At 37.9% G+C, this 12,695-nt stretch overlaps 1 protein-coding gene across 1 annotated transcript in view; it reads right to left on the reverse strand.

The window, feature by feature from the left end:
* LOC136280250 (uncharacterized) overlaps positions 1-12,695 on the reverse strand; it is a 37,574-nt gene that overhangs the window by 14,754 nt on the left and 10,125 nt on the right. Inside the window, exons 17-37 of the mRNA XM_066165208.1 lie at positions 12,369-12,449; positions 11,483-11,658; positions 10,911-10,983; positions 10,701-10,787; positions 10,119-10,375; positions 9,872-9,980; positions 9,382-9,603; positions 9,139-9,252; positions 8,572-8,652; positions 8,212-8,349; positions 7,587-7,837; positions 7,176-7,275; positions 6,205-6,306; positions 5,395-5,660; positions 5,047-5,152; positions 4,400-4,731; positions 3,111-3,252; positions 2,585-2,907; positions 1,637-1,778; positions 1,113-1,438; positions 353-506 (exon numbers count right to left, since the gene is read on the reverse strand). Coding sequence (XP_066021305.1) covers positions 353-506; positions 1,113-1,438; positions 1,637-1,778; positions 2,585-2,907; positions 3,111-3,252; positions 4,400-4,731; positions 5,047-5,152; positions 5,395-5,660; positions 6,205-6,306; positions 7,176-7,275; positions 7,587-7,837; positions 8,212-8,349; positions 8,572-8,652; positions 9,139-9,252; positions 9,382-9,603; positions 9,872-9,980; positions 10,119-10,375; positions 10,701-10,787; positions 10,911-10,983; positions 11,483-11,658; positions 12,369-12,449 — 3,582 coding nt within the window. The remainder of the gene's footprint in view (positions 1-352; positions 507-1,112; positions 1,439-1,636; positions 1,779-2,584; positions 2,908-3,110; positions 3,253-4,399; positions 4,732-5,046; positions 5,153-5,394; positions 5,661-6,204; positions 6,307-7,175; positions 7,276-7,586; positions 7,838-8,211; positions 8,350-8,571; positions 8,653-9,138; positions 9,253-9,381; positions 9,604-9,871; positions 9,981-10,118; positions 10,376-10,700; positions 10,788-10,910; positions 10,984-11,482; positions 11,659-12,368; positions 12,450-12,695) is intronic.

The following is a 12,695-nucleotide window of genomic DNA, read 5'->3' on the forward strand; positions in this document are numbered from 1 at the left end:
GGAAGAAAACCCATGGCCCAAGGGGCTTGAATGAAGGTTAAGATATACGCGAAAAGTTTTGATCTCTTCCTTACTAGTTACCTTCTAATCTACATGTAGGATTCTCCACTTTAAATAGAAAAGCCAAATTGAAAATTATGCTGTTTACCTTCTCTACAATGTCAACTCAGTTGATTAAACCAAATTACCTTATTTTCCAATAACTTTGTTTGCAACATAAGGAGGTTTAAACAAATTATAATCGGAGCGCATCAATTAAGGAAAAGAAACAACTTGAGAGGCAATTTTAGTACGCAACAATTTAAAAATCCTCTGCACACCTGATAGCTTTAAATGTTAATACATTCCTTACCCCCACTGACATCTTCCAGACAACCGTAAAGCTCTGTCCTCATAGAAATGTGACGGTACCAGGCCTGTGGTCTAATCTGGATATAGCGAGCTTTGACTGGTGGGTTGATTCTATTATAAACAATTGTATCCCGGTCTCTGTTTCCATCAAAATTCTGAATGGAAAGGCATTAAACCATAATTTTAAAAAATGCTCCAGGTACCATTAAAATTAATCTCCTCAATTAAAACATATTTGAAGAGTTATGTAACAGCCCTCCTCTTCAGCTTTGATAGACTTTCTAAGGTTGAAACATTTTCGAATTTGAAGGTGTCTAAAACTATCTAGGTAAGCTGCCATTTAAAATCGCTTTTGTTAACCTAGTCTGCAGCTGTTGTGAACCGTGAATTTTGGTGCATCCCATTTGGGTCAAACTTTGGGAAAACTTGCAGCGGAGGATCTGGTTGGTACCAGGATCCAGATTCCCCTTGCAATCAGACACGGGTAATTTTTTGAAAATTGCATGGTACCAAAATCCTTATAACCAAAAGATTGCATCTTACTACTTAACTGGATGGTTCCAATTTAACTGTAGCCTGATTGGCCATGGTTCTAGCTTTCGTATAGGGTCAAAACATCAGAATAATGAAATACAGCTTTTAATCCTGATGCGATATCACGCTCCAAACACTAAATAGCTTTTGCAGTAAAAAAAAGTCACTTTCTAATGCTTAAACTTTCTTGATTGATATGTATTCAAAGAGTACAACGTAATATTCACCTTTTCCGTCCGTTCTCCAGCTTCCTTGTGGGGTTGGAAATTTCTACCATGGTTGCTGTACCACAATGTATACCGTGTCACCCATTGATCGTGACCATTTCTACCTTGTGTGGCAATTCCTGTAACTTTCATGTATGGACTATACAGATCAATCTGGAGCCATTGACGTATATTATTACCTCGTGATGACCACGACCCTGCTTTCCATGTCCCTTTATAATCTAGTCTACCCTGCCAAGCCGCATGATAATTGTCCCAATGTGAAGAGGCGCTTATTTTTCCATCGGAAATTGCACCATTTTTCATACCCAGAGGTTCCTGACATTCTGGTGGTATACCAATAAATTGAAAAAAAGGAGTTTATAAACGAACCATAAAATCGTACGTATGACATGGGCCTTAAAAATATTATGAAAGCAAAGAAGAATAAAGGTAGGGTCTTGCAAAGGACCCCAGAAAAATTTCGATCTGTGAAAGACTAAATAACTCAGTTTACAATTCAGAAATATGAAAATGTTGCCTACCATCGAGACAGCCATACAGTTCTACCCTCATTGATATGTGGTTTTTCCAAGCCTCTGGGAGAAAACGAACGAAGCGGGCATTGGTGGGCGGTTTTAATTCATGAAAAACAACCGTATCACGGTCGCTGTTTCCTGAAAAATCCTGTATAGGTAAAAAAGATAGTGGTTCGTTTAAAATTGAACGATAATTTGAGAAACTAACCTAGAATTATGTGAGCTCGAAGAGATCCGAATAAATATTGTCCTCCACTTAAACACCACCTCATCCTCATTTTTCATGGTGTGTTCGCACTTCATTTATCTTTGTTTATGTGATCGAGCTGGTACAACGTGTTTTTCTATTTGTTATTATTATCATTATTATCATTACTTTGAAACCAACTACTGAAAATATCGCTTTACAAAGTCTTGTACCATCAGGTAGATGCAAACAAGACTCATTTATTCGGAGAACGTTTTCGCAGCAACCCTATACGTGCCTGAGACTTCAAAACCGCTTTGAAGAAAAGCAATGAGAGATAAAACGACATAGTGAATTTACAACTTTTAATCCGATACTCAAACGCTGGCTTTGACATTACCCCAGCTTAGTCCATATTTTCTTGTGCTCACGGCAAGCAAGACTCAAAAGCAGGCTAATCGTGTATTCAAATTGCTGCGTGTTTTCCGCTGGCTTTGACATTAGACCAGCTCAGTCCATACTTCCTTGTGCTCACAACAAGCAAGACTTAAATGCAAATTGCTGCGTGTTTTCCGTTGAACTCTTAAGTCTTAGAGCCAGCTTGCATGAAGGTTACATTAACTTTTTCAAAGCTGCCAAACTGTAAGTTATGCCATAAACTTATGACTTAGTTTGGCGGCTGAGAATTTTCCCCCTAATCCAGACCCTATTTTACAACTTTCGATGTTAATGGAGGTTTTCCAAAAATCAAGATAATTTTTGTTCACCTTGTCCGCACCTTGATCCTTGTAGTACTGAAAATTCAATCCATCGCTACCATATTGAAGCTTGTAACTGGTAACCCATTGGTCGGCATCTTGCCTTCCTTGAGTAGCTACACCTGTAACTTTAGCATCGTTGGCTCCAAGATCAATCTGAAGCCATTGGTGTGGATTCCTCGCAGAAGCTGTCCAGCTTCCTCTCAAGCGGCCGGATGCTTTAATTGATAATCTCCCACGGCTGGCGACAGAGTTGCCATCCCAGCTGGAAGAGGCACGAATTTGCCCATCGGAGATTTCATTGTTTTCCATACCCAGAGCTTTCTGGCATTCTATTTGAGAATGGAGGTGACACATGGTTTTGCTCATCAAAATCAAATTAATGGTGAACCTCTATAATTTATTCTTTTTCGGAATTTTATGCCTTTTTTGTTTTGTTTATTTTGGTTTCCTTTGAGGATATACTGGTTCAATAAAAAAATTTCACATTTTTTTTTAATATGAAGATAAAATGACACGCTTTTGATTAACATACCTTTCTGATGACCATACAACTCAACTCTCATTGATATTTGCCCATGCCAAGCCTCTGGTTGAAAGCGAATGAATCGTGCTCTGATAGGAAACTTAAGCTCGTGATAAACAACCGAATCCTGGTCTTTGTTTCCAGCGAAATCCTATATTAGCAAAATAGTGACTCTTTAAAGCAGTAGTTGTATTGAAATTTACACTTGACACGAAGTCAGCATGTGATAACTAACCGTGTTAAGCCACAAAGAATACGCAAATTCAGTTTCTTTAATATTGTTTCTCAGTGTCACTGATTCTGATAGTTAAATCAAGTATGTTAGGACTTATTTTGTTCATGCTTAAAAAACTTTTAGAGTTGATAGAGTTTTTGTTCGATGAAACGAAAAAAAACAAAACAAAACAAAACAAACAAACAATTAAGCGAGTTATGTGGTGTGTAATTACCGTAAAAAGTAAATGTTCAATTATGATGTCTACAATTTCAGTAATGACATTGAGATATGCAATTGTGCTACTCCAATGTGATGTCTTAATATGCTATTTGGTCCTTGTGTTATGACATTATGCAATGACATTTGGCTATTTTGCTTTTGCAATGTGCTGATTTGTAAAATTTTCGAAAATTTTCCAGTACTCGTCCTTAGGTTTCCCGTCCGTTCACTGCACTGGTTACTGCGCCGCACCTTGGAGAACCATTAAGACCAATAAGACGGGTTTCCTTTTCTAATAATTAAAAATGCACCGCTCTTTCACGAAGAGCCGCCATGTTTCCAACCAAGACAGGGCGACAGAGAGGAAATTTATTAACATAATTATAACATTGGCGGGAAATAATCTATCTTGTCCAAAACTCGTTTCTGAGTGTAATGCCGAACTGCATGTTACCTTAACAAAACACCATAATGAAACGCGCTATGAAAATGACAAATCACAACAGCAAAACGGCTTTTCCCAGTGTCGAAATGGAAGAATACAAGAATACAATAGCAAAATAGCAAAGTGTAATAGCCGATCGCCAAGGTAGAGTGACAAATCAGCACTTTGCAAAAGTAAAATAGTCAAATGTGATGGCATAATGTCATAACACAAGGACCAAATAGAATATTGAGACGTTACATTGGAATAGCACAATTGCATATCCCAATGTCATTACTGAAATTGTGGATATCATAATTAAACATTTATTTTTGACGGTAATTACACTTCAAAGAGTTATACTATATTGGTTGATATAATCTAAAAAGATTAATAATTGACATAAAGAGTGGGCAGCTTCATGGATTTCGCACATACCTTAAGAGCAATATTTCCAGGGTCCTTGTAGAACTGGAAGTTTACCCCATCATCGCTGGACTGTAACTTATATTTCGTTACCCACTGAGCGTGCTGTCCGTTTCTCCCTTGTGTCGCAACACCCGTGACTCTGATGTTATTATTACGTAGATCAATCTGGAGCCACTGGCTGTTGTCATTTGTGCCGGCGGACCAAGCGCCTGCCTTTCCTGCAGTTGCGTTTAAGTGTAGACGGCCTCGACTGGCAGCATGAGCCTCGTCCATTGATGATGAAGAACTGATTTGCGTGTCTACTATTTCACCATTTTGCATTCCAAGGGGTTCGTTAATATCTAGAGGTTTTATGACATTAATTACTCATAGATTTTAATGTTAGGACACTTAAAAACGTTACATGTACAGATAAGCGTATAATTTAGTGCTAACTTAACGAACAAACATTCCCTTCAAAAAAAGTTTCCGTCAGAGGGGTGCGATTTTGTAAAGTAAGATACACAGTTCAACGAATTTTAAAACTAAATGAATTTTAGGCTATTAGTATAGAGTTTTGTGTAATAAAAGAGTCGTCCTCAAGGTAGTTTGCGCTCAGTATTAAACGCAGTGAATTTACAAAACCTAGCTTTCAAGTCTTATACACGTAAACTTACCATTTTGTCGCCAAGAAACTGGGTCACAAGGCTCTTTTGAAAAGGAAACTTGTTCAATGGCCAGAATTTGGCCATCAAACTCTTCATAAATACCAAACAATTCAAGCTGTATTGTGTTTAAAGAAGACGTTCATACATAAGTCACAAGTATAGGAATTTCTTACTAAATTAATACTAGGGGACTGTACTTCTTAACACATTAATCTGTCTGAAACAATTGATAAGAGATGTTCGTAATAGAAAAAAGGGAATTGTATACATAGAAGCTGAGTTAGGATCTCAAAACGTCATTACAGCCAGCAAAAATGTTTTGTCACAAGTGCACTAACAAGAATTATCTTTTGGTACCTTCGCTTTGCTGTAATTGCTCGGCAACGGTATCTGAGTATAGTTTGTCGCACTTGCCACTTCATCCACAAAGAAAAGCAGTGTGGATAGGTTCGATATTAACGACTGTAGAAGCACCTGTAACGACGTTTTGTACAAGTTTGTGGCACCAATGAAATACCATAAGCGTAAGCACTTCCATTCGTTAGTGTTTATAATTGGGGACGAGAGTGTATGAGGCACTTCAGATGCTCCGGCGCGGAGAAAAATGAATGATACGCTTGGACCTAACAGTGAAGTAAGAAATTAACTGCAACGATTTGATTATGGCCTGAAAGAGGTTAACAGCGATTTCACATAAGAGACATTTTCAATATGTTAAGTGCTGATGTCTGTTAATTGGTCGACAATCCGTCACTGATTCAGTTTGTCTGTCGTTCAGTCAGTTTGTGAGCAAGTCAGTCTGTCAGCCGCTCAGCTAGCCTGCCAGCAAGTATGTGCAATGTGGATTGCCCAGTGTTAAATCAATATTCATATTGTGTTATTTCTATTTTAAAATATTTGAAGTAGACAGAATGCAAACGTTTGAAGTTGTCCATCAATATCATTTCGATTGAATGGATGATTCGATTGACACATTGAGTCACTGAATTTCTACATTATTCCAAGCTTTTCCCGATCTACAGCATCGATGCCTACTTGGATCGGCAAGAGCTTGGAATTAAAAAGATATACAGTAGCTCAAGGCCTCCATCAATATAAACCTTATTTCAACTTCTCAGCCTACAAAAAATGAAATGAAAAGTCTCGAACTTGAAAATAAAATCCTACCATAATTTTGTAAAACTGGGTCAGGTGAGTGTTTAGAGAGAGTCCATCCTTCCCGAGTCTCCCAATCACACGTATCCTCTCTAAAACTGCAGTCTGGACTGTCTAAAGATTGAAAGAAATGATAGAAACCTTTTTTTTATCAAATTCATAAATTATATCTCAGAAGAACGAATGGTTAGGTTTCGTAGCTTCTTACTGTCATCCTAACCCTCTTAAGGGTTTTTCTCCGTACGTTTGACTGACACAGTTTTTTTTAAGGCACAGGTGTCTTTTTCAAAACTAAAATGGGTTGAGTTCGGTGCGTATATTTGACAACAAAGTTTGTGCCATAACCAGCTGTTAACAATCTATGTTGCACGAGAACCTCTTCAATTTTAAAGTGAACTCTCGTGAGTGAACAGTAATATACCTAAAGCTAGATTGGTTGGGTCGATGTTGCATTGAAACAGCAAAGTTTTTTAGTCCAAGACTACTCTCTCACGAAGATGTTCAATAGGTCTAACTTGTGCTTACATTATGTAAGGCAGATCTCGAATTTTTGCACTCCATATAGTTACACCAACATTTAGTGGCACATGCACCTTTGGTCTACGAGCTGGTCATAGACTTACGCAAGCGCTTAACTTCATCCACTTTCACTTCTACTGATAAATAGCCATGTGTAAACTGCAGCTTTTCGCTTATGCAAAGTATAATTTGTCATTTCGGGTGAACGAGAATACAGAAGGACGGACGACGAACATCGCGTTACAACCAAAATTGTTCAGCCGAACAGGTTACCAGATTTGCTGAGGTATGGGGCTACGCCAAGTGCGCTGTAAATTTTATCAGAAGATCACTAAAGAAGCCGCCTCGAAATATTTCAGGAGTATAAAAGAACTGTAGCGGCGTTAAAAAAATTATTTCAAGTAATCATAAAACAGTGTTTTATTGTATTGCTTTGCTTTCCCACTGTGCGTTTTAATCCATACCTTGTGCAATAATCTTCTTACAGTTTCCATCCAGCACAGACATATCATCTATTGCAATGTCACCTTCCCGTCCATCGCCAGTCGTCCCTTCTACGACAAACTTTGCAAACAGCATAACAAAAGTACATAAATTGTGAAAACATTCTCATTAACGTTATTATTCTCCATATAACTCAATGTACGTCAGAAGAAAGCGAATTACTAAGAACCGCTCACCACCAAGCCAAGATCAGCGAATAAATTAACCCGTCTTGAAACATTCAGATCAATTTACACTTATGTGCATGCTTTGGCAGCTGCTTGTTCAATTAGATTTTCAGACAATGAGAACAGTTCCAGCCATAAAAATAAAAGTAAAGATTACAGTTTCAAACGAAAGATACGGCACTTCGGAAGCTTAGTATAACTTACCCTATGAGCCTTTTCACTGACCAGAGAAAATTGACCAAACTTCCAGCGATCCCCTTGATCGCTTGACAGTCTCCAAACTAATGTCTCGGATTGATTAGTCTTCAAATAAAAGCTCAGATTACCGACACTTGACCCGTACATATGATACCAAAACTGAACACAAGCTGATTGGTTGGATTCCATCCATTTGCTTAACAACCTTGCCACGTCCCCAGAGCGTTGCGGAGAAGCTTCGATATGGATATACGACCCTATGAAGTAACAAATGTTCTCCATTACTTTCTTTGTGTAATTTATTCCAAATTCCCTTTCTTGTGAGAGCACCGAGGAAAGTGTGAGTGACCGTAAAGCAAAAGTGCACGCGTGATGATAAAAAGCTTGTCATGACGCCATTTCTCGATTTTCCGTTGATATTATTATTCAACGGCACCACGGCACCAAACTAATATAAGGCATAACTTTCCCAACACAGACGTCACAGGGAGAATGTGCCGTCGTACTAACTTGAGCGTACTGCACCATGCAAAACAAGCTAGGTAAGGATTTTAAGTAAGATGCACTGTTTTAACCTGATCGATATTATTTGTTTTCCTACGTAAGAGGAGCATTTCATTTCGCCTCTTACCGTCTTTGCTTAACGTGCTATGATCATAACTTGGCCCAGTCTTCTCCGTTGGTGTTTCACCTGAAGCTGTGGTCCATTTGAAAGTGGTATTCATATCCGGATTAAGTTGGCACAGGTCATTTTCGAAATTGCAAAAACCTGTTTGAAATTACAGCAGTTAGGAAATGCCTAATGGATTATCGTGACTCCCGATATATATTCTCAGAAATTTATCGGTCTTCACTCTATCTTTGTTGCCCTAACGTTACGGTGACAAGCCACCGCTGGCGCATGTGCCCTACAATCAGCAATATTCTTCTCTCTGCGCTAAATTTGAGTTTATTTATACGCTATATTAGCAACACAAAGCCATGGACTTACTTCTGAAAGATTTACATCTTGTTGGTTCTTTGGACTCTTTGGATGAACACGCTAAGTCGTTAAGGCGGCATTTCCCATATCCTGCAATGGAATTATTGACTCTGTGAAACATGCTACCTACTTCACTGTTAAGCTCTAACAATTAATTCGGCCAATTATGACGACATAATCAATTAGTTGTTGAGAATTTTGTTCCACGTAAGCAAAAGTTTCCCTCCGTAATAGATTCTTATTTGTCTTCACAAGTTCATGAGCATTCGATAAAGACAAAAATTTACATATTGGAAACCTCTAGCAATTAGAACATTTCAAAAACATCGCTGTCGTCCATTACGCTAATAGACCCGAAAATAATAGCCATAATTTCCCGAAGATGACGCTTTTTTGTCTAACACCTTGTGATCATGTCCGTTTGTGGCTCACATAGCTTATTTTGTTATCTTTCAGCGATAAATGGATTACGACGAGATCAAAACAGAGGCCTGAAATCTCAGGCCCCTGAGACAAGAACGAGTCATTTCAAAAAATAGACCTTGTTGGTTAAGAAGTTTTCTTTGCCTTACTTACCGCATACTGATGCTGTGTTAGTTCCATCCTTGCAGGAAGGCTCTTGAATACAGGTCTCTGACCAATCAATGCATGATCCATCAAGACAGTGATGCTTAAAGGGGCACCTATTTCCTAAAAAGCAGTAATTCCAAACTATGTGGAAATGCTACTCAGCATGCATAGATGGGAATGACAAATAGTGGGTTTCACTTTAATGAAATCAAGAATCAAAAAGTGGATGGCGAAGGCAGATTTACTCACGGCAGTTATTTTCATCATCCCCATTAGAGCAGTCATTTATACCGTTACATACAGCTGATGCTGGAAGACATTTTCCATCCAGACAAGCGAACTTATTGGAGGGACATTCACAATTATCTTCATCCGAATCATCGGTACAAGCAAAGTCGCCATCACATCGCAAATTTTCCTTGACACATTCGCCATTCTTGCATTGAAACTGTTTATTCCCGCAACTAAAACCTGAAAACCAATGTGATCAATTAAAGCTAAGAAAACATATGGTTTTTTCCTTTCTTTTCTCTTTATCATCCATCAAATGCATGCAAACTTAATATACCTTTTTTATTCAATATGAATTCAAAGAATCAGTAACGTCAGTGACAATTGCTCCCTTTTTTTGTTGTGTTTTTGTTTTTTGTTTTTTTTTGTTTAAGGTTAACTCAATCTTGTTTTACTCAAAACCAGCAACACACAAAAAAGAAAAGAAAAGAAAACCAGAAAATATAACCTGGTTTTGCAAAGTATGGTAGCAAGCCACATTTCTCGGTGGTTACAATCACGTTCTTGATTGCTGCATTCACTTGGTTATGAAGAAAGCCTTCTCCCTCAAATATAATCTAGACAAAGAGATTAATGAAGTACGTATCATCACCTATCATAGCAAATGTCAAAGATTCATAAAAAAAAATGAATATGAACTCCAGAAATAAATGAAGAGTTCAATCGAATAAATTTCATCGTCATAACTCACAGACCTGAACTGCTGCTACGCCGGGCAAAGACACCTCAGCCTCTGACCATTCTTTACCATAGTATCCCCTGAGCTGCCATGCTAAAATTAGCTCCTCTTTTCTTGGTTCTCGAAGAAGAACTTTTATGGTTGACTTTGATTTAAAAGGTATACGGTAAGTGAACCGTAAGCACAAGCCAACGACTCGATGAAATGGTTCCCATGGTAATGGTGGACTCTGTAACTGCGCTTTGTAACGACCATTAATGCATGCAAAATCGTCTAGGATAAAAATGTGTACAATAAATTTCATAGCATGAAATGTTTTTTAATGCTTTTTTCTATTCGTAGCGACGTTTAAACAAAAAATTTCTAAATTTAGGATCACAGTCTGCCAATTGAATTCAGATCTCCTTAATTTAGCCTTATTATTCAAACTTTATTTCTTTTAGGGAATGGTTTATAGCGAAACAATTTTATTCTAACGATTATTCTTTGTTACCAGGAAAAGCAAGTCAATTACAAAAAAAACTTAACTGTTGCTCGCAGTACTGCGCTTCTTTTCTTAGGTACTTAAGCTTACTGAAGTGTTTTAAAGATTTCGTACCAGGAAAGAGCTTCCACTTGGAATTTGCATATGGGCTAGTCCAGTCGCATTTTCCAGACTCGAAGTAGCATTCTTCTAGCACCACCGCTGTTAAGGAACACAAAAAAAAATCTCCGTTAGCGGCGGTTAAAGAGCACCACGGCGGATTCACACAGACACTGTAATTCTTGTAATTCTTGTAATCCTATATAATAATGCAGAAGGAGATACCTTTTAGACCTACTTGTCCCAAAACTCGCTCCTCGAGAATCTCCTCTGGATGTTCCACGAATGAATAGCTGGCCTGAAAATAATCACAGTGTATGGGTTAGGTATTACTTCCATATTCCAGTTCAGTGAGGCTTATCGTTCATGTACGCACCACTTCGCTTTACCTTAAGGCTGTGTCCTTTTTAAATAAATGATTTGTAGTCATCCAACCTGGTTAATGCAAAAGTAATGCACTACTCTCGTTCGTCTCAAGATGTAGTGTGGGCCACAAAGATTCCACTACGTGCGTTTGTTTTACTTCTATTTGTAGGGTGATGGGGTCGACATACTCTTAAATAGTTCAGACCAATGTATTTCTACTTATGCCGATGACAAGTTATTCAAAATAAAACGGTGATGAAAAGCAAACCCCTACAATTTCAAAGTCTATCATTCATTTGCTTCATTATGATTCATATTCTTGCCAAATTTTACAAATAAGCATGCCACGGTGTCTCGTTAATTTTCTTACCATAAATGCAATAGGAGTCATCACTTAAACGATGACTGCTACTTAAATGAGGGCTTCTCACCTTCACAGTAAAATTTCCAGGTTGATCGATCGTGTTAAAAACTACCTCAAATGATGTGTTAACACAGGACAGGCTCACTGCTGAGTTCACTATTAGATTTTGTCCGAGGCTTGAGATGTTCAGTTCCAGTGGGCAATCAGGACAATAGACTCCCTCACAGCAAAACTTGTAATATCCTATAATTTGGCCAAACATGTTGTATGATGAACCTATTCTACCGTCTACATCTTTAATTGGCGAAACTGAAACTTATGAGAATAGATTCATTAGTTACCTCCCAAAATATGAGTGCAAACTGGTGGATCATCGAGTTTAAAGTTCCATTCGCAAGTCTAAACTGATAGTCTATCGTCCTTCTCTCGTAAAGTTAATCCTAATCACGCCTTCCGAGTTAGCAATCATCAAATGCTTATGAAAAGGTTGTTCGAGGCTTTTGCGACGCAGTGTTGCGTCTCAGCTAAGAGACCCCTTACAAATCTCTCTCAAAGGTATTCTTTAATTGATATATTTCTGAACGTCACATAGTACCGGCCACGAACTTTTTTCAATCAAATGATGATAATTTAGGTAAAGAAATTGGAACAAAAGAAGCTGTTTCTTTTGATTTTTTTTCTTTTTTCTTTTCTTTTTGTAACTCGGGCCACTTTTTCACTGTTAGTACAAAGTATGGCCACTGTGACGTTAAGTGAAAACGTTATTTTTTATGAGTCGCTAAGTACCATTATATCTTATCAAGATAAGATATAATCCCTTTTGATAGTAGAGAGCTCCCACTTCCCTTGGAGGGGTTGATTCCCACATGATCACGTAAATCTTCCCGATTCCCCATATTTTCAATACAAGTAAGAGAATCCTTGTAGATTTAGGGCAATATCAATAAACCAACCTGTTATGAGTAAATTTGACCCAACGAAGGCAGATATCGATGTCTTGTGATTCTTAAGTGACATTTCTAAAATACGCGTCCCTTTGAATAGAAATAAAATTTTACACTTCAATCGAAAAAAGCATTGGAAATGAAGATATTTGTCTCCTAATACATGTCTTTTTTCTTTTGTTTCTTTGTTTAATCAGTAGCACCGAACAAAAGAAATTCCAGTAGCTCCTGGGAGAAGTTATGAGCTTCAGCTTCATGCTAGAGATGACTGGATCCAAAAGCGAGACATAGATAACTCGTTGTATTAAACAGTCTGTTTTGTTTCTGTTTGTGCTT

This window comes from Pocillopora verrucosa, chromosome 4 (assembly GCF_036669915.1).
Source record: "Pocillopora verrucosa isolate sample1 chromosome 4, ASM3666991v2, whole genome shotgun sequence".
Taxonomy (NCBI): domain Eukaryota; kingdom Metazoa; phylum Cnidaria; class Anthozoa; order Scleractinia; family Pocilloporidae; genus Pocillopora; species Pocillopora verrucosa.